Source organism: Mytilus edulis, chromosome 2, assembly GCF_963676685.1.
Source record: "Mytilus edulis chromosome 2, xbMytEdul2.2, whole genome shotgun sequence".
Taxonomy (NCBI): Eukaryota; Metazoa; Mollusca; class Bivalvia; order Mytilida; family Mytilidae; genus Mytilus; species Mytilus edulis.
Window position 1 is genome coordinate 97,799,181 of NC_092345.1, and position 26,709 is coordinate 97,825,889.

Here is a 26,709-nt window from a genome sequence, read left to right on the forward strand (position 1 = left end):
ATCATTCCCGTTCTACAGCACACCGTCCAGAATACACAGAACATTGTTAGGATTTTGATCAGATACAGCAGAATCTGTCACGACATAGGCACGATTGTAATCCGACTAGACAAAATCGGCTGAGTTTCCCCGAATGTTACGGGACGCACCTAACTGTCGGGATGCTTCGCCGAACTATTCGGACCCTTCCCGACCCGTAGGAATCTGTTACGAACTAAAACGACTGCGTTCAAACAATAATAGGACATTCCAGATAATTGAGGATACTAATCCGACTTTTTCACTTTTCGTGTCGTATCGCTGTCTGATCTCAAACGGGAGCAATAATCGGCAATGTGTGAACCCCGCATTACTCATATAAGTTGTAAAATCGATACATGAACATTGATGTCCCCTGCATAACGCGAAGATTTCAAATCATCAAAAACATGAATATTAGCATTTCACTAAAAGAAACATCACATATATCTAACAACAAGGAGCGAGCTAGTTTGTAAAGTATCAGTTATGTTGTTTTGCATTACTGAATCCCGTCATTTTTAATGACAAGTAATATCGTGCCAGACATATGATAAAAATACGATAATTAATATTGTCTACGGTATTACTGAATAAAGTCCGTTGATGTCTGTGTTTTTGTGTGATAATGCTGTATTTTGGGGTATCTTTCTTGTCGATCTGTAACCGTTAATTTGTCTTCATTTATTCCTATAAAAATGCTATCAAACTATATAAATATTTAAATATATTATTTAAGAATTGAATGCTCTTTTTTGTAAATGTATTGGGGTGTAAAAGCGTTGACCGAAGTACATTTTGTATGAAGCGGGGAAGCGCTTCATACTAAAAATGTGCGCACGGTCAACGCTTTTACAACCCTATAAAGTTACAAAAAAAGCATTCAATACTTATAATTACAGTTTTACCTATAAGATCATGAAAACATGCCTTTTATCAAGTTTTTATTTCATTTACCTGTGCACTTTATTGTGGACCTCGTGTCATCATGAATGAAAAGTTGCATTGTGTAATGCAATTGATTAAGGAATATCACGAGATTGCTAGTTAGCCAATCAGAATAACGTATTATAATAAAACATACATCTAATGTAATTATAACCAATTAAACATTACCATTCTCGACAGGCTGAAGGACCTGGGAAAGTCATTCCGACATTAACCGGTACTCCGTCAGATTTGTAGCATACACAGTTCTCTACTGGAATACAGTTATCAGTGGCTTCATCAATAACATATCCTTCTTTACAACCACACCTTGGTGAAAAGTCTTCATCTTCGGAACAAGTTTCAGGATTTTGTAAGGTAAAGCATGACATCTCACATCGAGGTTTTGTCAGTAAGATTCTTGGTTCCTCACAAACTGAAGTCATAAATAAACATTATTTTCCTGATAGATTTGAATTTGTTTTTATGGTTTGTATTAGCAATCTCTTTCATATCACATTTATATCATTTTTTGTTAAAATCTTTTTATAAATGAAAACCAACTTGATATTATTTTTTCCAGAGTTTAACACTGCTTGAATGGTAGTTTTTAATTGTAGTGCTATACCATATTCATTTTAAATATTATTTATTTGTAATTTATATTGGTTAAGCTTTTGTTTAACGAAACGCATTATTTAGTGGACAACAATCAAAATCAGTTTTGAATGACTGATTAATAAGGTAGTGTTTGTCTGCTGTTAAGGTGGTACATAACACTACAGGGTGATAACTCTGTAAAAATCAGCTGACTGTTTTAACCACGTTCTAGTGGTAAGGAAATATTTTGTAAAATTTTTAGAAAAATTAAACGGGCCAAATTATTTTTAAACAAGGTGTTTTGTAGAACGTTTTAAAATGGCAAATATTGTATGCATACAATAAACTAAAATAAAGTACAAATACAATAAGCATAGTTTGTAAATGCTACTTTGAACGCTAACAAATTGTCAAATTATCTCGTTTATTAACGAAAACAACAGTCATCACTATACTTGCCTGGATTTTTAGGACAGTCATTTGAACAGCTTTGTACGTCACGTATAATTTCACCAGTACAATTTCGTTGTCTCGACCTTGTACCTTCTGTACACGGTAGGTTGCTGCTGTCAACACTACAATCTGTCCAATCATTCCAGGGTCCACAAATATCCGCCGTTGCTAAGTTAAAAAAATATATGTTCTAATTGATTATACATGTAACGTTATGTGTTTTCACATACTTTTCGATATCCTATCACCAACTTCAAGTGTATTCATGGGTGGTAGATCAACTTCACTTCAGTTGCTGAAAGTCCTAGACAAGTGGACAAAGGTACTTGAAAAAGGAGGTATATTACACTTGATTTATATAGACTTCATGAAAGCGTTTGACAAGGTGCCACATAGGCACCGTGACATATGAGACTACTACACAAGATTAAACACTATGGTATCAATGAACAAATTACAAACTGGATAAGAAGCTTTCTTAGTAATAGACAACAGTGCGTACAGGTCAATGGATCAAGATCTAGTTGGAGGAATGTTACCAGTGGAATTCGACAAGGCTCTGTATTGGGACCAATTTTGTTCGTCCTATTCGTTAACGACTTGCCAAACAATGTTATATCAGATGTATTCATGTCTGCAGACAATACCGAATTATTTAGAGAAATAGTCGACCAGAACGATCAGAACTTTATTGAGGAAGACCTCGACATCCTCTTTGATTGGAGCAAAACTTGGCTATTGCAATTCCACCAGGACAAGTGTAAAGTTTTACCGATTAGTGGAAGAAATACTACACATGAACCTCCAAACTACAAGATGAAAAAGTATGAAGGCGGTTGCACTAACCTTGAAAATGTTAAATCAGAAAAAGATATTGGTGTAACTATTGACACGAATCTGACATTTGCAAATCATATTCAAAACCAAGTTAATAAAGCTAATCAGATCGTAGGCCTCACTCGCCGTTCCTTTGTCCACCTAGACAATCGCACATTTACATTAGTATTCAAGGTACTTGTAAGACTGAATTTGGAGTATGCAAACAGTATATGATCACCCTACAGGAAGACTGACATTACAAGTATTGAGAAGGTGCAAAAGAGAGCGACCAAAATGCTGCCTACATTGAGAGATAGACTTGCCACACGCAGACCGCTAACGAAAGCTCAAGCTTCCAATCCTCCGTTTCCGCCGTTTACGAGGTGACATGATAGTAGTGTACAAGTTATTGACAGGATTATACGACACTAGAGTAACAAATGGTTTACTAGAGATGCACAACACAACTACAACGAAATGATGCCACTAAGTGAAGCTTATGAAACAACGAAGTCGTCTGGATCTGAGGAAGTATTTTTTCACCAAAAGAATAGTGGACATATGGAACAGCATCCATGAAGAAGTTATATCAGCAAAAACTTTAAACACTTTCAAAAATAGATTAGATAAATTTTGGGCCAACCAACCATTAATGTATAATTTTGAAGCAGGACATGAAATTTTATCCGGAAGCGAGAAACGTACAATTAAATACATCGATCATGAGGTAGAGCAGAATATAGTGGTGCAACAGTGCCAACGTTCTGAAGATCCATAGGTATCCATAGGTATTGTTCTACTAATGTTAATAATCTCTAGTTTCCATGCTATTTTTAACTTTTTCAATTTCTGAAATCAGAAACAAGGTTTGTTCTCTTCGATAGTTGTAGTCAAACGGGTATACGTAGTGTATATTATCTTCCTTTAAACATGCGTTATACAATCGTAGAGAAAATATTTTTTACTTTTATACTTTCCTATTTGTATATGATCGGAACCAATTGACGACATTTAACATACAGTTAAACAACTAAATAGTTATTGTATCCTTTCAATACAGGTCAATGAAAATAGCAAATATCGTGCAATGTTTAAGATCTTTAGTCAAAGTTGTGATGCCATTACTTACTTGGTGTAGGACAATTGTGAATGTTACAATCTTTCGTCTGAATCAAGTCATCTGGGCACCTATCTGGAGTTGTCAGAGAGAGCTTGGTTCGTGTTCTAGACATTGATCCTACATCACAATCCCTTGTACATTTAGACCATTCTCCCCAATCTGAATATTTACAGTCTAAAACAGAAAGTATAAAAACGTTAAAAAAAATAGCAAAAGGTTTCACAAACTTTTCTGAACAACGACAAACATGTTGTTATACCTTATGAAATAGAAACTTTATCAAAAAATTAATTTGCACAACAAAAATACAACATTATATTGTAGATAATTATTTTGAAGTTTTTTTTATGAAAATTTATTGAATGTCTGTTAAAATCGGTTCTTTTTTTATTTGAATTAGAAAACTACAATGCTTGTTCAGTTTTATCCTATTAAAATCTATCAATCCTTATAATACCTTGACACTCTCCAATCTCACAGCCAATTGATCCGTCTTCTTCACATGAACTGGAAGTGTAAAACATGAGTAAGAATATACGAACATGATGAAATGAGGTCGTATTGAGGAATGTTTACGACACAAAAAAGGCCTTCATCAGTATCATTCCTTTTTATCTCCTGTATAGTTATCTTGTTGCTCAAATATTGACTTTTATAAGTTGGCCTGCTTGTACGATCCGGTACTTATTGGATTACGAAGCGTGTGATCCAAAAGGAAGGTTGACAAATAGGAAAATCTTATCAAAATACAACAAAAGCAGCATTTCACAATTCCAAGGAACGACATGTATGACAAATTTTCAAACGAATTGTACCTTTGTAGTCATTGGAGAATTTCAAAGAAATAATTTGTTCTTTTACCAAAAAATAAGACAGCTCATAATTTGTGTCATGTTTGTTTGGGTTATACGGTAAATGATACCACAGAGGTAAACATTCATATATATACTGTATATATAAGTCAAAATATACTTTACGTTAGTTCAGAAGACATTGCTTGAATATGTGAGATCATTTCAAAGTTAATATAGTATTCAATTATTTTGATTTCTACCGACAAAGCTAAGTCAATTATCTTGTGTAAAAAGTTATTTAATAATTGGCATATATGACTCCAACGGAAACTGTATGATACCACCCTATTCCCACGGAAACTGTATGATGCCACCCTATTCCCACGGAAACTGTATGATGCCACCCTATTCCCACGGAAACTATGATGCCACCCTCCCACATCCTGAGGAGACTGCGTGATGCCACCCAATTCCACGGAAACTGTATGAAGCCTCACTATTCCCACGGAGACTGTGTGATGCCCCTCTTGCGTTTGACCATATCAAATCGTTATTTTGTTTTGACCCGATTTATGTGACTTGTGGGGCTTTTTCTCATATTTTTATACATACCACACTAACACAATTTTGTTCCCCATTTATACAACGCAAGGGGCATTTGACAATGGTGTGGCAATCTTGTAAGTCTATGATAAGATCAAGTCTATGATAAGGTCAATTCATTTTCATACTTTAATCACACAATTTTCTTTTATTAAATTTTAATTTATTTTTTGCTGTATGACTTCAAACTTCTTGCATTTAATGCAACCGACATAGAAAAAAAAACTAGGTTTCATTTTAAGATCTTTTCATTATTTATAATCGGGTATTCAAATTCTTGTACATTCGAATAGTGAATTGACCCTAGCGCATAAATCCACGTGCTTAGGTCCCTGGTGTATAGTTGTCTCATTGTCAATCATAACACGTCTTCTTATTGCTAATCTATTAGGATTGAACCAAAACATTTAAGAGAAAAACACTGGTAACTTCATGTAGCCTTTTTTTTTTGTTAAACATAACTGTCGAGAGAATGTGCTAAACATCTGTTCCATAAAAACTGATTGTTTTCCATTAAGGCACTTTAATTTTTATCTTTTACAATAAGGAAAATACGTACGCAATGAGAACTACTTGTAATCGTTGCCTACTGTCGTAATTTCATATAATACAAGATACAAGATCTCAACATCTGTCTATAAATTTAAATTGTAAATTGCAAATTTTTCAAAGTTATTTGATGAGATGAAATTTGTTTGGATTATTTCATCTGAAGATTTCTTTGTAACTTCAAACTTATCTAATACCATTAACGGTACCAATTTTCCTGCACCAGATGCGCATTTCGACAATACATGTCTCTTCAGTGATGCTCGTGGCCAAAATATTTGACATCCAAAGCTTATATAAAAGATGAAGAGCTATAATCCAAAAGGTCCAAATAGTATAGTCAAATCCGTGAAAGGAATCAGAGCTTTGCATGAGGGAGATACATTCCTTAATTTATAATAATTTCTTACATTTTGTAACAGCAAATTAAAAAAAAATCCGTATTTGCATGCCAGTACCGAAGTACTGGCTACTGGGCTGGTGATACTCTCGGGAACTTACAGTCCATTGCACACCCTAATTATAGAGCAAGATAATCTTTTAGAAAATATCAATGTGGAAAGAGTCGATCAGGAGTTGTCTTCCTTAGGCTAGATCTATAAATTAGATATGAGAAAACGTATCAACATTGTTTATAGGTGTCAGACCAACAATTACTAAAGAATCCCTATCTGTTCAACAAAATTTTACAATTTTCACAGCTTTCTAGATATTTTACCTTAAGTTTAACTTCATAGAAACCAAGTATATCCTGAATTGTACATGTATCGGCTTTCTACATGCCAATTTTCAACATACTTTTTAAAGCCTTCTAAGAAAAAGAAACTGACCTTCGAACAGAGGTACTCCAAAAATAACAGAATAACATCTGGTTTTCCGGAAATCTTAAATTAGTCCTAAATTTTTAATGCAAACTTATAGACAAGTAAATATTGGCTCAAAATGGTCTAAATATATTTCTCTTTCTCTAAAAGTTTCATTTCTGCAAATTTGTTGGTTAGTTAAAGTCAAAAGCACTATTTTGTGTCAGTGTAGGGTTACTTTTACTGTATTTTTTTATTATTATTATAGTATTATAGTAATTGGTGATCTGACACCTCTGTTACTTTGTTAAAATGTATATCAATGTTAAACTTTAATCACTCTAATCATTATAATCAATCTACTTACGTTAATTGTGAAACAATTCATTTGACTGTATTGCTCAAAAGTGCATGATGATTAGTTAATAAAATATCATATCTTAAAATATCTTACCAGTTACTACATCCCACCATGACAACAACACCTGCCTCCACGGTAGATCCGATATATATCTTTTCCTCGTTATCAGTTATTCCTGGCTGGTTATCTTTCTCAATATATCCAATAAGTCCCATTTGTTCAAACCCAAAGTTGTCAAAAAACTCGTTTTGGGTAAATTTACAAAAACCTGGAAAGTAATAATCTCATGTTACTGCCAAATTTTTTAAAGATAAGATATAAACAACGACTTTTCTTTTTATTATTAAATGATATGAGCAAATCAGCCCTGATACGGACAAATCAGCATGTACAATACTTATGAAGTTTCACTGTCGACAAACATTAAGAGTTTAATATATTGCTTTTCACACCGAGCCAATACGGAAAAACAGGACTAATACAGAAAAAGTTAAAATTATGTTCAGTGTTTTTTAACGTCTTGATGTCTTGAAACGGAAATATATCACAGACTTTTCGAGTACGACTTTCGATTATTGATACTGTTTCATTTCCGTTGATCAATCATCAGAAAGCAAGTAAAAAAAATAAACTGTCTGATTATTTCTTCCTAGATACTTTGTATTTCCTAGATAGCATAATATTAAGTACTTGGACGAGAAAGCAGAAATTACATTTAACAATGTGGACAAAAAATCAATGGACGTGAATGCGAATAGACAACTTTAGATATGAAATTCTGTATCTTTTGCTAGGAATATTCTAAAGTTTAATCGAATTAATATTATTAAAATCCTTTCTTTAGAGTGCAATGAATTGGCTGCTTCTGTATTGGCCCTGATAAAGATTCTGGATCACCTGCATTGGCCCTCATTCATCGCGTCTCAGGTCTAATACAGCTAACCTTAAATCTATCAGTACTTATACCTGGAGACGGTGTTTCTTTTGCAGACGGTTGACTTGTTGTTACTGCTGTAGATGGTCCTGCAGTTGTAGAAGGTGGACCAGTGCTTACACCTGGAGATGGTGTTCCTGTTGCCGAAGGTTGACCGGTTGTTACTGCTGTAGATGATCCTCCAGTAACAGAAGGTGGACCAGTGGTTACACTTGGAGATGGTGTTCCTGTTGCAAAAGGTTGACCGGAGGTTACTGCTGTAGATGGTCCTCCAGTTACAGAAGGTGGGCCAGTGCTTACACCTGGAGATGGTGTTCCTGTTGCAGAAGGTTGACCGGTGGTTACTGCTGTAGATGGTCCCGCAGTTGTAGATTGTTGACCATTGCTTACACCTGGAGATGGTGTTCCTGTTGTAGAAGGTTGACCGGTAGTTACTGCTGTAGATGGTCCTCCAGTTGCAGAAGGCGGGACAATGCTTACACCAGTTGATGGTGTTCCTGTTGCAGAAGGTTGACCGGTGGTTAGTGCTGTAGATGGTCCTCCAGTTACAGAAGGTGGGCCAGTGCTTACACCTGGAGATGGTGTTCCTGTTGTTGAAAGTTGACTGGTTGTTACTGCTGTAGATGGTTCTGCAGTTGTAGAAGGTGGACCAGAACTTACACCTGAAGATGGTTTTCCTGTCTCAGAAGGTTGACCGGTGGTTACTGCTGTAGATGGCCCTCCAGTAACAGAAGGTGGACCAGTGCTTACACCTGGAGATGATGTTCCTGTTGCAGAAGGTTGACCGGTTGTTACTGATGTAGATGGTCCTCCATTTACAGAAGGTGGTCCAGTGGTTACACCTGGAGATTGTGTTCCTGTTGCAGGAGGTTGACCGGTGGTTACTGCTGTAGATGGTCCTCCAGTTACAGAAGGTGGTCCAGTGGTTACACCTGGAGATGGTGTTCCTGTTGCAGAAGGTTGACCGGTTGTTACTGATGTAGATGGTCCTCCAGTTACAGAAAGTGGTCCAGTGGTTACACCTGGAGATTGTGTACCTGTTGCAGAAGGTTGACCGGTGGTTACTGCTGTAGATGGTCCTCCAGTTACAGAAGGTGGTCCAGTGGTTACACCTGGAGATGGTGTTCCTGTTGCAGAAGGTTGACCGGTGGTTAGTGCTGTAGATGGTCCTCCAATAACAGAAGGTGGGCCAGTGGTTACACCTGGAGATGGTTTTCCTGTTGCAGAAGGTTGACCGGTAGTTACTGCTGTAGATGGTCCTCCAGTTGCAGAAGGCGGGCCAGTGCTCACACCGGTTGATGGTGTTCCTGTTGCAGAAGGTTGACCGGTGGTTACTGCTGTAGATGGTCCTCCAGTTGCAGAAGGTGGTCCACTGGTTACAACTGGAGATGGTGTTCCTGTTGCAGAAGGTTGACCGGTGGTTACTGCTGTAGATGGTCCTCCAGTTACAGAAGGTGGTCCAGTGGTTACACCTGGAGATGCTGTTCCCGTTGCAGAAGGTTGACCGGTGGTTACTGCTGTAGATGGTCCTCCAGTTACAGAAGGTGGTTCAGTGGTTACACCTGGAGATGGTGTTCCTGTTGCAGAAGGTTGACCGGTGGTTACTGCTGTAGATGGTCCTCCAGTTACAGAAGGTGGTCCAGTGGTTACACCTGGAGATGGTGTTCCTGTTGAAGAAGGTTGACCGGTGGTTACTGCTGTAGATGGTCCTCCAGTTGCAGAAGGTGGGCCAGTGATTACACCGGTTGATGGTGTTCCTGTTGCAGAAGGTTGACCGGTGGTTACTGCTGTAGATGGTCCTCCAGTTGCAGAAGGTGGACCAGTACTAACACTTGGAGATGGTGCTTTTGTTGCAGGAGGTACACCCGGTGTTGATCTTGACGATGGTCCGCTAGTTGTAATAGGTGAAACAGTATTTAAAACTGAAGATGGTGTTCCTGTTGCAGATATTTCAGCGGTGGTTACACCTTGAGATGATGTTCCTGTTGCAGAAGGTTGTCTGGTTGTTACTGCTGTAGATGGTCCTGCAGTTGTAGAAGGTGGACCAGTACTTACACCTGGAGATGGTTTTCCTGTTGCTGAAGGTTGACCGGTGGTAACTACTGTAGATGGTCCTCCAGTTACAGAAGGTGGTCCAGTGGTTACACCTGGAGATGGTGTTCCTGTCGCAGAAGGTTGACCGGTTGTTACTGCTGTAGATGGTCCTCCAGTTACAGCAGGTGGACCAGTGCTTACACCTGGAGATGGTGTTCCTGTTGCAGAAGGTTGACCGGTGGTTACTGCTGTAGATGGCCCTCCAGTAACAGAAGGTGGACCAGTGCTTACACCTGGAGATGGTGTTCCTGTTGCAGAAGGTTGACCGGTTGTTACTGATGTAGATGGTCCTCCAGTTACAGTAGGTGGTCCAGTCGTTACACCTGGAGATGGTGTTCCTGTTGCAGGAGGTTGACCGGTGGTTACTGCTGTAGATGGTCCCCCAGTTACAGAAGGTGGTCCAGTGGTTACACCTGGAGATGCTGTTCCTGTTGCAGAAGTTTGACCGGCGGTTACTGCTGTAGATGGTCCTCCAGTTACAGAAGGTGGTCCAGTGGTTACACCTGGAGATGGTGTTCCTGTTGCAGAAGGTTGACCGGTGGTTACTGCTGTAGATGGTCCTCCAGTTACAGAAGGTGGTCCAGTGCTTACACCTGGAGATGGTGTTCCTGTTGCAGAAGGTTGACCGGTGGTTACTGCTGTAGATGGTCCTCCAGTTGTAGAAGGTTGACCAGTGCTTACACCTGGAGATGGTGTTCCTGTTGTAGAAGGTTGACCGGTAGTTACTGCTGTAGATGGTCCTCCAGTTGCAGAAGGCGGGCCAGTGATTACAGCGGTTGATGGTGTTCCTGTTGCAGAAGGTTGACCGGTAGTTACTGCTGTAGATGGTCCTCCAGTTGCAGAAGGTGGGCCAGTGACTACACCGGTTGATGGTGTTCCTGTTGCAGAAGGTTGACCGGTGGTTACTGCTGTAGATGGTCCTCCAGTTGCAGAAGGTGGACCAGTACTAACACTTGGAGATGGTGCTTTTGTTGCAGGAGGTACACCCGGTGTTGATCTTGACGATGGTCCTCTAGTTGTAATAGGTGAAACAGTATTAAAAACTGAAGATGGTGTTCCTGTTGCAGATATTTCAGCGGTGGTTACACCTTGAGATGATGTTCCTGTTGCAGAAGGTTGTCTGGTTGTTACTGCTGTAGATGGTCCTGCAGTTGTAGAAGGTGGACCAGTACTTACACCTGGAGATGGTTTTCCTGTTGCTGAAGGTTGACCGGTGGTAACTACTGTAGATGGTCCTCCAGTTACAGAAGGTGGTCCAGTGGTTACACCTGAAGATGGTGTTCCTGTCGCAGAAGGTTGACCGGTTGTTACTGCTGTAGATGGTCCTCCAGTTACAGCAGGTGGACCAGTGCTTACACCTGGAGATGGTGTTCCTGTTGCAGAAGGTTGACCGGTGGTTACTGCTGTAGATGGCCCTCCAGTAACAGAAGGTGGACCAGTGCTTACACCTGGAGATGGTGTTCCTGTTGCAGAAGGTTGACCGGTTGTTACTGATGTAGATGGTCCTCCAGTTACAGTAGGTGGTCCAGTCGTTACACCTGGAGATGATGTTCCTGTTGCAGAAGGTTGACCGGTTGTTACTGATGTAGATGGTCCTCCATTTACAGAAGGTGGTCCAGTGGTTACACCTGGAGATTGTGTTCCTGTTGCAGGAGGTTGACCGGTGGTTACTGCTGTAGATGGTCCTCCAGTTACAGAAGGTGGTCCAGTGGTTACACCTGGAGATGGTGTTCCTGTTGCAGAAGGTTGACCGGTTGTTACTGATGTAGATGGTCCTCCAGTTACAGAAAGTGGTCCAGTGGTTACACCTGGAGATTGTGTTCCTGTTGCAGAAGGTTGACCGGTGGTTACTGCTGTAGATGGTCCTCCAGTTACAGAAGGTGGTCCAGTGGTTACACCTGGAGATGGTTTTCCTGTTGCAGAAGGTTGACCGGTAGTTACTGCTGTAGATGGTCCTCCAGTTGCAGAAGGCGGGCCAGTGCTTACACCGGTTGATGGTGTTCCTGTTGCAGAAGGTTGACCGGTGGTTACTGCTGTAGATGGTCCTCCAGTTACAGAAGGTGGTCCAGTGGTTACACCTGGAGATGGTGTTCCTGTTGAAGAAGGTTGACCGGTGGTTACTGCTGTAGATGGTCCTCCAGTTACAGAAGGTGGTCCAGTGCTTACACCTGGAGATGGTGTTCCTGTTGCAGAAGGTTGACCGGTGGTTACTGCTGTAGATGGGCCTCCAGTTGTAGAAGGTTGACCAGTGCTTACACCTGGAGATGGTGTTCCTGTTGTTGAAGGTTGACCGGTAGTTACTGCTGTAGATGGTCCTCCAGTTGCAGAAGGTGGTCCAGTGGTTACACCTGGAGATGGTGTTCCTGTTGCAGAAGGTTGACCGGTTGTTACTGATGTAGAGGGTCCTCCAGTTACAGAAAGTGGTCCAGTGGTTACACCTGGAAATTGTGTTCCTGTTGCAGAAGGTTGACCGGTGGTTACTGCTGTAGATGGTCCTCCAGTTACAGAAGGTGGTCCAGTGGTTACACCTGGAGATGGTGTTCCTGTTGCAGAAGGTTGACCGGTGGTTAGTGCTGTAGATGGTCCTCCAGTAACAGAAGGTGGGCCAGTGGTTACACCTGGAGATGGTTTTCCTGTTGCAGAAGGTTGACCGGTAGTTACTGCTGTAGATGGTCCTCCAGTTGCAGAAGGCGGGCCAGTGCTTACACCGGTTGATGGTGTTCCTGTTGCAGAAGGTTGACCGGTGGTTACTGCTGTAGATGGTCCTCTAGTTGCAGAAGGTGGTCCACTGGTTACAACTGGAGATGGTGTTCCTGTTGCAGAAGGTTGACCGGTGGTTACTGCTGTAGATGGTCCTCCAGTTACAGAAGGTGGTCCAGTGGTTACACCTGGAGATGCTGTTCCTGTTGCAGAAGGTTGACCGGTGGTTACTGCTGTAGATGGTCCTCCAGTTACAGAAGGTGGTCCAGTGGTTACACCTGGAGATGGTGTTCCTGTTGCAGAAGGTTGACCGGTGGTTACTGCTGTAGATGGTCCTCCAGTTACAGAAGGTGGTCCAGTGGTTACACCTGGAGATGGTGTTCCTGTTGAAGAAGGTTGACCGGTGGTTACTGCTGTAGATGGTCCTCCAGTTACAGAAGGTGGTCCAGTGCTTACACCTGGAGATGGTGTTCCTGTTGCAGAAGGTTGACCGGTGGTTACTGCTGTAGATGGGCCTCCAGTTGTAGAAGGTTGACCAGTGCTTACACCTGGAGATGGTGTTCCTGTTGTTGAAGGTTGACCGGTAGTTACTGCTGTAGATGGTCCTCCAGTTGCAGAAGGTGGGCCAGTGTTTACACCGGTTGATGGTGTTCCTGTTGCAGAAGGTTGACCTGTGGTTACTGCTGTAGATGGTCCTCCAGTTGCAGAAGGTGGACCAGTACTAACACTTGGAGATGGAGCTTTTGTTGCAGGAGGTACACCCGGTGTTGATCTTGACGATGGTCCGCTAGTTGTAATAGGTGAAACAGTATTTAAAACTGAAGATGGTGTTCCTGTTGCAGATATTTCAGCGGTGGTTACACCTTGAGATGATGTTCCTGTTGCAGAAGGTTGTCTGGTTGTTACTGCTGTAGATGGTCCTGCAGTTGTAGAAGGTGGACCAGTACTTACACCTGGAGATGGTTTTCCTGTTGCTGAAGGTTGACCGGTGGTAACTACTGTAGATGGTCCTCCAGTTACAGAAGGTGGTCCAGTGGTTACACCTGGAGATGGTGTTCCTGTCGCAGAAGGTTGACCGGTTGTTACTGCTGTAGATGGTCCTCCAGTTACAGCAGGTGGACCAGTGCTTACACCTGGAGATGGTGTTCCTGTTGCAGAAGGTTGACCGGTGGTTACTGCTGTAGATGGCCCTCCAGTAACAGAAGGTGGACCAGTGCTTACACCTGGAGATGGTGTTCCTGTTGCAGAAGGTTGACCGGTTGTTACTGATGTAGATGGTCCTCCAGTTACAGTAGGTGGTCCAGTCGTTACACCTGGAGAGGGTGTTCCTGTTGCAGGATGTTGACCGGTGGTTACTGCTGTAGATGGTCCTCCAGTTACAGAAGGTGGTCCAGTGGTTACACCTGGAGATGCTGTTCCTGTTGCAGAAGGTTGACCGGTGGTTACTGCTGTAGATGGTCCTCCAGTTACAGAAGGTGGTCCAGTGGTTACACCTGGAGATAGTGTTCCTGTTGCAGAAGGTTGACCGGTGGTTACTGCTGTAGATGGTCCTCCAGTTACAGAAGGTGGTCCAGTGCTTACACCTGGAGATGGTGTTCCTGTTGCAGAAGGTTGACCGGTGGTTACTGCTGTAGATGGTCCTCCAGTTGTAGAAGGTTGACCAGTGCTTACACCTGGAGATGGTGTTCCTGTTGTAGAAGGTTGACCGGTAGTTACTGCTGTAGATGGTCCTCCAGTTGCAGAAGGCGGGCCAGTGATTACAGCGGTTGATGGTGTTCCTGTTGCAGAAGGTTGACCGGTAGTTACTGCTGTAGATGGTCCTCCAGTTGCAGAAGGTGGGCCAGTGACTACACCGGTTGATGGTGTTCCTGTTGCAGAAGGTTGACCGGTGGTTATTGCTGTAGATGGTCCTCCAGTTGCAGAAGGTGGACCAGTACTAACACTTGGAGATGGTGCTTTTGTTGCAGGAGGTACACCCGGTGTTGATCTTGACGATGGTCCGCTAGTTGTAATAGGTGAAACAGTATTTAAAACTGAAGATGGTGTTCCTGTTGCAGATATTTCAGCGGTGGTTACACCTTGAGATGATGTTCCTGTTGCAGAAGGTTGTCTGGTTGTTACTGCTGTAGATGGTCCTGCAGTTGTAGAAGGTGGACCAGTACTTACACCTGGAGATGGTTTTCCTGTTGCAGAAGGTTGACCGGTGGTAACTACTGTAGATGGTCCTCCAGTTACAGAAGGTGGTCCAGTGGTTACACCTGGAGATGGTGTTCCTGTCGCAGAAGGTTGACCGGTTGTTACTGCTGTAGATGGTCCTCCAGTTACAGCAGGTGGACCAGTGCTTACACCTGGAGATGGTGTTCCTGTTGCAGAAGGTTGACCGGTGGTTACTGCTGTAGATGGCCCTCCAGTAACAGAAGGTGGACCAGTGCTTACACCTGGAGATGGTGTTCCTGTTGCAGAAGGTTGACCGGTTGTTACTGATGTAGATGGTCCTCCAGTTACAGTAGGTGGTCCAGTCGTTACACCTGGAGATGGTGTTCCTGTTGCAGGAGGTTGATCGGTGGTTACTGCTGTAGATGGTCCTCCAGTTACAGAAGGTGGTCCAGGGGTTACACCTGGAGATGCTGTTCCTGTTGCAGAAGGTTGACCGGTGGTTACTGCTGTAGATGGTCCTCCAGTTACAGAAGGTGGTCCAGTGGTTACACCTGGAGATGGTGTTCCTGTTGCAGAAGGTTGACCGGTGGTTACTGCTGTAGATGGTCCTCCAGTTACAGAAGGTGGTCCAGTGGTTACACCTGGAGATGGTGTTCCTGTTGCAGAAGGTTGACCGGTGGTTACTGCTGTAGATGGTCCTCCAGTTGTAGAAGGTTGACCAGTGCTTACACCTGGAGATGGTGTTCCTGTTGTAGAAGGTTGACCGGTAGTTACTGCTGTAGATGGTCCTCCAGTTGCAGAAGGCGGGCCAGTGATTACAGCGGTTGATGGTGTTCCTGTTGAAGAAGGTTGACCGGTAGTTACTGCTGTAGATGGTCCTCCAGTTGCAGAAGGTGGACCAGTACTAACACTTGGAGATGGTGCTTTTGTTGCAGGAGGTACACCCGGTGTTGATCTTGACGATGGTCCGCTAGTTGTAATAGGTGAAACAGTATTTAAAACTGAAGATGGTGTTCCTGTTGCAGATATTTCAGCGGTGGTTACACCTTGAAATGATGTTCCTGTTGCAGAAGGTTGTCTGGTTGTTACTGCTGTAGATGGTATTGCAGTTGTAGAAGTCGGACCAATACTTACACCTGGAGATGGTTTTCCTGTTGCAGGAGGTTGACCGGTGGTAACTACTGTAGATGGTCCACCAGTTACAGAAGGTGGTCCAGTGGTTACACCTGGAGATGGTGTTCCTGTTGCAGAAGGTTGACCGGTTGTTACTGATGTAGATGGTCCTCCAGTTACAGTAGGTGGTCCAGTGGTTACACCTTGAGATGGTGTTCCTGTTGCAGGAGGTTGACTGGTGGTTACTGCTGTAGATGGTCCTCCAGTTACAGAAGGCGGGCCAGTGCTTACACCGGTTGATGGTGTTCCTGTTGCAGAAGGTTGACCGGTGGTTACTGCTGTAGATGGTCCTCCAGTTGCAGAAGGTGGTCCACTGGTTAAAACTGGAGATGGTGTTCCTGTTGCAGAAGGTTGACCGGTGGTTACTGCTGTAGATGGTCCTCCAGTTACAGAAGGTGGTCCAGTGGTTACACCTGGAGATGGTGTTCCTGTTGCAGAAGGTTGACCGGTGGTTACTGCTGTAGATGGTCCTCCATTTACAGAAGGTGGTCCAGTGGTTACTCCTGGAGATGGTGTTCCTGTTGCAGAAGGTTGACCAGTGGTTACTGCTGTAGATGGTCCTCCAGTTACAGAAGGTGGTACAGTGCTTACACTTGGAGATGGTGTTCCTGTTGCAGAAGGTTGACCGGTGGTTACTGCTGTAGATGGTCCTCCAGTTGTAGAAGGTTTACCAGTGCTTACACCTGGAGATGGTGTTCCTGTTGTAGAAGGTTGACCGGTAGTTACTGCTGTAGATGGTCCTCCAGTTGCAGAAGGCGGGCCAGTACTAACACTTGGAGATGGTGCTTTTGTTGCAGGAGGTACACCCGGTGTTGATCTTGACGATGGTCCGCTAGTTGTAATAGGTGAAACAGTATTTACAAATGAAGATGGTGTTCCTGTTGCAGATATTTCAGCGGTGGTTACACCTTGAGATGATGTTCCTGTTGCAGAAGGTTGTCTGGTTGTTACTGCTGTAGATGGTCCTGCAGTTGTAGAAGGTGGACCAGTACTTACACCTGGAGATGGTTTTCCTGTTGCAGAAGGTTGACCGGTGGTAACTACTGTAGATGGTCTTCCAGTTACAGAAGATTGACCAGTGCTTACACCTGGAGATGGTGTTCCTGTCGCAGAAGGTTGACCGGTTGTTACTGCTGTAGATGGTCCTCCAGTTACAGCAGGTGGACCAGTGCTTACACCTGGAGATGGTGTTCTTGTTGCAGGAGGTTGACCGGTGGTTACTGCTGTAGATGGTCCTCCAGTAGCAGAAGGTGGTCCAGTGGTTACACCTGGAGATGGTGTTCCTGTTGCAGAAGGTTGACCGGTAGTTACTGCTGAAGATGGTCCTCCAGTTACAGAAGGCGGGCCAGTGCTTACACCGGTTGATGGTGTTCCTGTTGCAGAAGGTTGACCGGTGGTTACTGCTGTAGATGGTCCTCCAGTTGCAGACGGTGGTCCACTGGTTACAACTGGAGATGGTGTTCCTGTTGCAGAAGGTTGACCGGTGGTTACTGCTGTAGATGGTCCTCCAGTTACAGAAGGTGGTCCAGTGGTTACACCTGGCGATGCTGTTCCTGTTGCAGAAGGTTGACCGGTGGTTACTGCTGTAGATGGTCCTCCATTTACAGAAGGTGGTCCAGTGGTTACACCTGGAGATGGTGTTCCTGTTGCAGAAGGTTGACCGGTGGTTACTGCTGTAGATGGTCCTCCAGTTACAGAAGGTGGTCCAGTGCTTACACCTGGAGATGGTGTTCCTGTTGCAGAAGGTTGACCGGTGGTAACTGCTGTAGATGGTCCTCCAGTTGTAGAAGGTTGACCAGTGCTTACACCTGGAGATGGTGTTCCTGTTGTAGAAGGTTGACCGGTAGTTACTGCTGTAGATGGTCCTCCAGTTGCAGAAGGCGGGCCAGTGCTTACACCGGTTGATGGTGTTCCTGTTGCAGAAGGTTGACCGGTGGTTACTGCTGTAGATGGTCCTCCAGTTGCAGAAGGTGGACCAGTACTAACACTTGGAGATGGTGCTTTTGTTGCAGGAGGTACACCCGGTGTTGATCTTGACGATGGTCCGCTAGTTGTAATAGGTGAAACAGTATTTACAAATGAAGATGGTGTTCCTGTTGCAGATATTTCAGCGGTGGTTACACCTTGAGATGATGATCCTGTTGCAGAAGGTTGTCTGGTTGTTACTGCTGTAGATGGTCCTGCAGTTGTAGAAGGTGGACCAGTACTTACACCTGGAGATGGTTTTCCTGTTGCAGAAGGTTGACCGGTGGTAACTACTGTAGATGGTCCTCCAGTTACAGAAGGTTGACCAGTGCTTACACCTGGAGATGGTGTTCCTGTCGCAGAAGGTTGACCGGTTGTTACTGCTGTAGATGGTCCTCCAGTTACAGCAGGTGGACCAGTGCTTACACCTGGAGATGGTGTTCTTGTTGCAGGAGGTTGACCGGTGGTTACTGCTGTAGATGGTCCTCCAGTTACAGAAGGTGGTCCAGTGGTTACACCTGGAGATGGTGTTCCTGTTGCAGAAGGTTGACCGGTGGTTACTGCTGTAGATGGTCCTCCAGTTACAGAAGGTGGTCCAGCGGTTACACCTGGAGATGGTGTTCCTGTTGCAGAAGGTTGACCGGTGGTTAGTGCTGTAGATGGTCCTCCAGTAACAGAAGGTGGGCCAGTGCTTACACCGGTTGATGGTGTTCCTGTTGCAGAAGGTTGACCGGTGGTTACTGCTGTAGATGGTCCTCCAGTTACAGAAGGTGGTCCACTGGTTACAACTGGAGATGGTGTTCCTGTTGCAGAAGGTTGACCGGTGGTTACTGCTGTAGACGGTCCTCCAGTTACAGAAGGTGGTCCAGTGGTTAAACCTGGAGATGGTGTTCCTGTTGCAGAAGGTTGACCGGTAGTTACTGCTGTGGATGGTGCTCCAGTTACAGAAGGTGGTCCAGTGGTTACACCTGGAGTTGGTGTTCCTGTTGCAGAAGGTTGACCGATGGTTACTGCTGTAGATGGTCCTCCAGTTACAGAAGATGGTCCAGTGCTTACACCTGGAGATGGTGTTCCTGTTGCAGAAGGTTGACCGGTGGTTACTGCTGTAGATGGTCCTCCAGTTGTAGAAGGTTGACCAGTGCTTACACCTGCAGATGGTGTTCCTGTTGTAGAAGGTTGACCGGTAGTTACTGCTGTAGATGGTCCTCTAGTTGCAGAAGGCGGGCCAGTGCTTACATCGGTTGATGGTGTTCCTGTTGCAGAAGGTTGACCGGTGGTTACTGCTGTAGATGGTCCTCCAGTTACAGAAGCTGGTACACTGGTTACAACTGGAGATGGTGTTCCTGTTGCAGAAGGTTGACCGGTGGTTACTGCTGTAGATGGTCCTCCAGTTACAGAAGGTGGACCAGTGCTTACACCTGGAGATGGTGTTCCTGTTGCAGAAGGTTGACCGGTGGTTACTGCTGTAGATGGTCCTCCACTTACAGAAGGTGGGCCAGTGCTAACACCTGGAGATGGGGTTCCTGTTGCCGAAGGTTGACTGGTTGTTACTGCTGTAGATGGTCCTCCAGTTGCAGAAGGCGGACCAGTGCTTACACCGGTTGATGGTGTTCCTGTTGCAGAAGGTTGACCGGTTGTTACTGCTGTAGATGGTCCTCCAGTTACAGAAGGTGGTCCAGTGGTTACACCTGGAGATGGTGTACCTGTTGCAGAAGGTTGACCGGTGGTTATTGCTGTAGATGGTCCTCCAGTTACAGAAGGTGGTCCAGTGGTTACACCTGGAGATGGTGTTCCTGTTGCAGAAGGTTGACCGGTGGTTACTGCTGTAGATGGTCCTCCAGTTACAGAAGGTGGTCCAGTGCTTACACCTGGAGATGGTGTTCCTGTTGCAGAAGGTTGACCGGTGGTTACTGCTGTAGATGGTCCTCCAGTTGTAGAAGGTTGACCACTGCTTACACCTGAAGATGGTGTTCCTGTTGTAAAAGGTTGACCGGTAGTTACTGCTGTAGATGGTCCTCCAGTTGCAGAAGGCGGGCCAGTGCTTACACCGGTTGATGGTGTTCCTGTTGCAGAAGGTTGACCGGTGGTTACTGCTGTAGATGGTCCTCCAGTTGCAGAAGGTGGACCAGTACTAACACTTGGAGATGGTGCTTTTGTTGCAAGAGGTACACCCGGTGTTGATCTTGACGATGGTCCGCTAGTTGTAATAGGTGAAACAGTATTTACAACTGAAGATTGTGTTCCTGTTGCAGATATTTCAGCGGTGGTTACACCTTGAGATGGTGTTCCTGTTGCAGAAGGTTGTCTGGTTGTTATTGCTGTAGATGGTCCTGCAGTTGTAGAAGATGGACCAATACTTACACCTGGAGATGGTTTTCCTGTTGCAGAAGGTTGACCGGTGGTAACTACTGTAGATGGTCCTCCAGTTACAGAAGGTGGTCCAGTGGTTACACCTAGAGATGGTGTTCCTGTCGCAGAAGGTTGACCGGTGGTTACTGCTGTAGATGGTCCTCTAGTTACAGAAGGTGGACCAGTGCTTACACCTGGAGATGGTGTTCCTGTTGCAGAAGGTTGACCGGTGGTTACTGCTGTAGATGGTCCTCCAGTTACAGAAGGTGGTCCACTGGTTACAACTGGAGATGGTGTTCCTGTTGCAGAAGGTTGACCGGTGGTAACTGCTGTAGATGGTCCTCCAGTTACAGAAGGTGGTCCAGTGGTTACACCTGGAGATGCTGTTCCCGTTGCAGAAGGTTGTCTGGTTGTTACTGCTGTAGATGGTCCTGCAGTTACAGAAGATGGACCAGTACTTACACCTGGAGATGGTTTTCCTGTTGCAGAAGGTTGACCGGTGGTAACTACTGTAGATGGTCCTCTAGTTACAGAAGGTGGTCCAGTGGTTACACCTAGAGATGGTGTTCCTGTCGCAGAAGGTTGACCGGTGGTTACTACTGTAGATGGTCCTCGAGTTACAGAAGGTGGACCAGTGCTTACACCTGGAGATGGTGTTCCTGTTGCAGAAGGTTGAACGGTGGTTACTGCTGTAGATGGTCCTCCACTAACAGAAGGTGGGCCAGTGCTTACACCTGGAGATGGTATTCCTGTTATTGAAGGTTGACTGGTTGTTACTGCTGTAGATGGTCCTGCAGTTGTAGAAGGTGGAACAGTACTTACACCTGAAGATGGTGTTCCTGTCTCAGAAGGTTGACCGGTGGTTACTGCTGTAGATTGTCCTCCAGTAACAGAAGGTGGACCAGTGGTTACACCTGGAGATGGTGTTCCTGTTGCAGAAGGTTGACCGGTGGTTACTGCTGTAGATGGTCCTCCAGTTACAGAAGGTGGTCCAGTGGTTATACCTGGAGAGGCTGTTCCTGTTGCAGAAGGTTGACCGGTGGTTACTGCTGTATATGGTCCTCCAGTTACAGAAGGTGGTCCAGTGGTTACACCTGCAGATGGTGTTCCTGTTGCAGAAGGTTGACCGGTGGTAAGTGCTGTAGATGGTCCTCCAGTTACAGAAGGTGGTCCAGTGATTACACCTGGAGTTGGTGTTCCTGTTGCAGAAGGTTGACCGGTGGTTACTGCTGTAGATGGTCCTCCTGTGACAGAAGGTGGTCCAGTACTAACACTTGGAGATGGTGCTTTTGTTGCAGGAGGTACACCCGGTGTTGATCTCGACGAAGGTCCGCTAGTTGTAATAGGTGAAACAGTATTTACAACTGAAGATGGTGTTCCTGTTGCAGATGTTACAGCGGTGGTTACACCTTGAGATGGTGTTCCTGTTGCAGAAGGTTGTCTGGTTGTTACTGCTGTAGATGGTCCTGCAGTTACAGAAGGTGGACCAGTGCTTACACCTGGAGATGGTGTTCCTGTTGTTGAAGGTTGACTGGTTGCTACTGCTGTAGATGTTCCTGCAGTTGTAGAAGGTGGACCAGTACTTACAGCTTGAGATGGTGTTCCTGTTGCCAAAGGTTGACTGGTTGTTACTGCTGTAGATGTTCCTGCAGTTACAGAAGGTGGACCAGTGCTTACAGCTGGAGATGGTGTTGCTGTTGCAGAAGGTTGACCGGTGGTTACTGCTGTAGATGGTCTTTCAGTAACAGAAGATGGACCAGTGCTTACACCTGGAGATCGTGTTCCTGTTGCCGAAGGTTGACTGGTTGTTACTGCTGTAGATGTTCCTGCAGTTACAGAAGGTGGACCAGTGCTTACACCTGGAGATGGTGTTGCTATTGCTGAAGGTTGACCGGTGGTTACTGCTGTAGATGGTCTTTCAGTAACAGAAGATGGACCAGTGCTTACACCTGGAGATGGTGTTCCTGTTGCTGAAGGTTGACTGGTTATTACTGCTGTAGATGGTCCTCCAGTTACAGAAGGTAGGCCAGTGCTTACACCTGGCGATGGTGTTCCTGTTGTTGAAGGTTGACTGGTTGTTACTGCTGTAGATGGGCCTGCAGTTGTAGAAGGTGGACCAGTACTTACACCTGGAGATGGTGTTCCTGTCTCAGAAGGTTGACCGGTGGTTACTGCTGTAGATGGCCCTCCAGTAACAGAAGGTGGACCAGTGCTTACACCTGGAGATGGTGTTCCTGTCACAGAAGGTTGACCGATTGTTACTGATGTAGATGGTCCTCCAGTTACAGAAGGTGGTCCAGTGGTTACACCTGGAGATGATGTTCCTGTTGCAGAAGGTTGACCGGTGGTTACTGCTGTAGATGGTCCTCCAGTTACAGAAGGTGGTCCAGTGGTTACACCTGGAGATGCTGTTTCTGTTGCAGAAGGTTGACCGGTGGTTACTGTTGTAGATGGTCCTCCAGTTACAGAAGGTGGTCCAGTGGTTACACCTGGAGATGCTGTTCCTGTTGCAGAAGGTTGACCGGTGGTAAGTGCTGTAGATGGTCCTCCAGTTACAGAAGGTGGTCCAGTGGTTACACCTGGAGATGGTGTTCCTGTTGCAGAAGGTTGACCGGTGGTTACTGCTGTAGATGGTCCTCCTGTGACAGAAGGTGGTCCAGTGGTTACACCTGGAGATGGTGTTCCTGTTGCAGAAGGTTGACCGGTGGTTACTGCTGTAGATGGTCCTCCAGTTACAGAAGGTGGACCAGTACTAACACTTGGAGCAGTGGTTACACCTGGAGATGGTGTTCCTGTTGCAGAAGGTTGACCGGTGGTTACTGCTGTAGATGGTCCTCCTGTGACAGAAGGTGGTCCAGTGGTTACACCTGGAGATGGTGTTCCTGTTGCAGAAGGTTGACCGGTGGTTACTGCTGTAGATGGTCCTCCAGTTACAGAAGGTGGACCAGTACTAACACTTGGAGATGGTGCTTTTGTTGCAGGAGGTACACCCGGTGTTGATCTTGACGATGGTCCTCTAGTTGTAATAGGTGAAACAGTATTTACAACTGAAGATGGTGTTCCTGTTGCAGATGTTTCAGCGGTGGTTACACCTTGAGATGGTGTTCCTGTTGTTGAAGGTTGACCGGTGGTTACTGCTGTATATGGTCCTCCAGTTACAGAAGGTGGTCCAGTGGTTACACCTGCAGATGGTGTTCCTGTTGCAGAAGGTTGACCGGTGGTAAGTGCTGTAGATGGTCCTCCAGTTACAGAAGGTGGTCCAGTGATTACACCTGGAGTTGGTGTTCCTGTTGCAGAAGGTTGACCGGTGGTTACTGCTGTAGATGGTCCTCCTGTGACAGAAGGTGGTCCAGTACTAACACTTGGAGATGGTGCTTTTGTTGCAGGAGGTACACCCGGTGTTGATCTCGACGAAGGTCCGCTAGTTGTAATAGGTGAAACAGTATTTACAACTGAAGATGGTGTTCCTGTTGCAGATGTTACAGCGGTGGTTACACCTTGAGATGGTGTTCCTGTTGCAGAAGGTTGTCTGGTTGTTACTGCTGTAGATGGTCCTGCAGTTACAGAAGGTGGACCAGTGCTTACACCTGGAGATGGTGTTCCTGTTGTTGAAGGTTGACTGGTTGCTACTGCTGTAGATGTTCCTGCAGTTGTAGAAGGTGGACCAGTACTTACAGCTTGAGATGGTGTTCCTGTTGCCAAAGGTTGACTGGTTGTTACTGCTGTAGATGTTCCTGCAGTTACAGAAGGTGGACCAGTGCTTACAGCTGGAGATGGTGTTGCTGTTGCAGAAGGTTGACCGGTGGTTACTGCTGTAGATGGTCTTTCAGTAACAGAAGATGGACCAGTGCTTACACCTGGAGATCGTGTTCCTGTTGCCGAAGGTTGACTGGTTGTTACTGCTGTAGATGTTCCTGCAGTTACAGAAGGTGGACCAGTGCTTACACCTGGAGATGGTGTTGCTATTGCTGAAGGTTGACCGGTGGTTACTGCTGTAGATGGTCTTTCAGTAACAGAAGATGGACCAGTGCTTACACCTGGAGATGGTGTTCCTGTTGCTGAAGGTTGACTGGTTATTACTGCTGTAGATGGTCCTCCAGTTACAGAAGGTAGGCCAGTGCTTACACCTGGCGATGGTGTTCCTGTTGTTGAAGGTTGACTGGTTGTTACTGCTGTAGATGGTCCTGCAGTTGTAGAAGGTGGACCAGTACTTACACCTGGAGATGGTGTTCCTGTCTCAGAAGGTTGACCGGTGGTTACTGCTGTAGATGGCCCTCCAGTAACAGAAGGTGGACCAGTGCTTACACCTGGAGATGGTGTTCCTGTCACAGAAGGTTGACCGATTGTTACTGATGTAGATGGTCCTCCAGTTACAGAAGGTGGTCCAGTGGTTACACCTGGAGATGATGTTCCTGTTGCAGAAGGTTGACCGGTGGTTACTGCTGTAGATGGTCCTCCAGTTACAGAAGGTGGTCCAGTGGTTACACCTGGAGATGCTGTTTCTGTTGCAGAAGGTTGACCGGTGGTTACTGTTGTAGATGGTCCTCCAGTTACAGAAGGTGGTCCAGTGGTTACACCTGGAGATGCTGTTCCTGTTGCAGAAGGTTGACCGGTGGTAAGTGCTGTAGATGGTCCTCCAGTTACAGAAGGTGGTCCAGTGGTTACACCTGGAGATGGTGTTCCTGTTGCAGAAGGTTGACCGGTGGTTACTGCTGTAGATGGTCCTCCTGTGACAGAAGGTGGTCCAGTGGTTACACCTGGAGATGGTGTTCCTGTTGCAGAAGGTTGACCGGTGGTTACTGCTGTAGATGGTCCTCCAGTTACAGAAGGTGGACCAGTACTAACACTTGGAGCAGTGGTTACACCTGGAGATGGTGTTCCTGTTGCAGAAGGTTGACCGGTGGTTACTGCTGTAGATGGTCCTCCTGTGACAGAAGGTGGTCCAGTGGTTACACCTGGAGATGGTGTTCCTGTTGCAGAAGGTTGACCGGTGGTTACTGCTGTAGATGGTCCTCCAGTTACAGAAGGTGGACCAGTACTAACACTTGGAGATGGTGCTTTTGTTGCAGGAGGTACACCCGGTGTTGATCTTGACGATGGTCCTCTAGTTGTAATAGGTGAAACAGTATTTACAACTGAAGATGGTGTTCCTGTTGCAGATGTTTCAGCGGTGGTTACACCTTGAGATGGTGTTCCTGTTGTTGAAGGTTGACTGGTTGTTACTGCTGTAGATGTTCCTGCAGTTGTAGAAGGTGGACCAGTACTTACAGCTTGAGATGGTGTTCCTGTTGCCGAACGTTGACTGGTTGTTACTGCTGTAGATGTTCCTGCAGTTACAGAAGGTGGACCAGTGCTTACACCTGGAGATGGTGTTGCTGTTGCAGAAGGTTGACCGGTGGTTACTGCTGTAGATGGTCCTCTAGTTACAGAAGCTGGGCCAGTGCTTACACCTGGAGATGGTGTTCCTGTTGTTGAAGGTTGACTGGTTGTTACTACTGTAGATGTTCCTGCAGTTGTAGAAGGTGGACCAGAACTTACAGCTGGAGATGGTGTTCCTGTTGCCGAAGGTTGACTGGTTGTTACTGCTGTAGATGTTCCTGCAGTTACAGAAGGTGGACCAGTGCTTACACCTGGAGATGGTGTTGCTGTTGCAGACGGTAGACTTGTTGTTACTGCTGTAGATGGTCCTCCAGATGCAAAAGATGAACCAAGGCTTACAACTGGAGATGGTGTGCCTGTTGTAGAAGGTATACCGGTGGTTACTGTTGTAGATGGTCCTTCAGTTACAGAAGGTGGACCAGTAATCACAATTGGAGACGGTGTTCCTGTTGCAGTAGTTTGACCTACTGTTACTGGTACAGATGGTAATCCAACTTTAGTTGGTATTCCTGTGGGGACTCTTGTAGATTGTGATACTGTTGAAGAAAGTTGAAAAATTAAATAAGTACAACCAGGGATATTTGATTGTTTATTTTAACTATATAGTCGTTTAAGGTAGCACAATACAAAGATTTTATACCTCCAATTCTCTAGTTTTAAAATGCTGTAACTTTCTTTCTAATGCTTGAAAATTTATAAAAGTGGTATCTGTGGATAGCTAACAGATTTCTCTTTCAAAGTAATGCACAGTTAGTATTATACAACAATTATGTAATCAATTATAATTATAACTGTGTCTATAAAATTTTACAATAAATGTTCACTTTCAATTGAAATTAGCTTCTTCATGGATCCCCCGAGAGGGATGATTTTATGATATTTTGTTCCTAGAGCCATTATCTGCAAAAGGA

At 45.0% G+C, this 26,709-nt stretch overlaps 2 protein-coding genes across 2 annotated transcripts in view; both read right to left on the bottom strand.

Moving 5' to 3' along the window:
• LOC139511110 (mucin-19-like) overlaps positions 1 to 20,677 on the bottom strand; it is a gene marked incomplete at its 5' end in the record, with an annotated part of 36,179 nt that extends 15,502 nt beyond the window's left edge. Inside the window, 6 exons of the mRNA XM_071297682.1 lie at positions 1,135 to 1,381; positions 2,005 to 2,166; positions 3,947 to 4,111; positions 4,395 to 4,444; positions 7,141 to 7,315; positions 8,014 to 20,677. Coding sequence (XP_071153783.1) covers positions 1,135 to 1,381; positions 2,005 to 2,166; positions 3,947 to 4,111; positions 4,395 to 4,444; positions 7,141 to 7,315; positions 8,014 to 20,677 — 13,463 coding nt within the window. The remainder of the gene's footprint in view (positions 1 to 1,134; positions 1,382 to 2,004; positions 2,167 to 3,946; positions 4,112 to 4,394; positions 4,445 to 7,140; positions 7,316 to 8,013) is intronic.
• A 3,278-nt stretch (positions 20,678 to 23,955) lies between these two features.
• LOC139511111 (mucin-19-like) overlaps positions 23,956 to 26,709 on the bottom strand; it is a 28,633-nt gene continuing 25,879 nt past the window's right edge. The window contains exons 24-26 of the mRNA XM_071297683.1: positions 25,087 to 26,334; positions 24,005 to 24,996; positions 23,956 to 23,973 (exon numbers count right to left, since the gene is read on the bottom strand). Coding sequence (XP_071153784.1) covers positions 23,956 to 23,973; positions 24,005 to 24,996; positions 25,087 to 26,334 — 2,258 coding nt within the window. The remainder of the gene's footprint in view (positions 23,974 to 24,004; positions 24,997 to 25,086; positions 26,335 to 26,709) is intronic.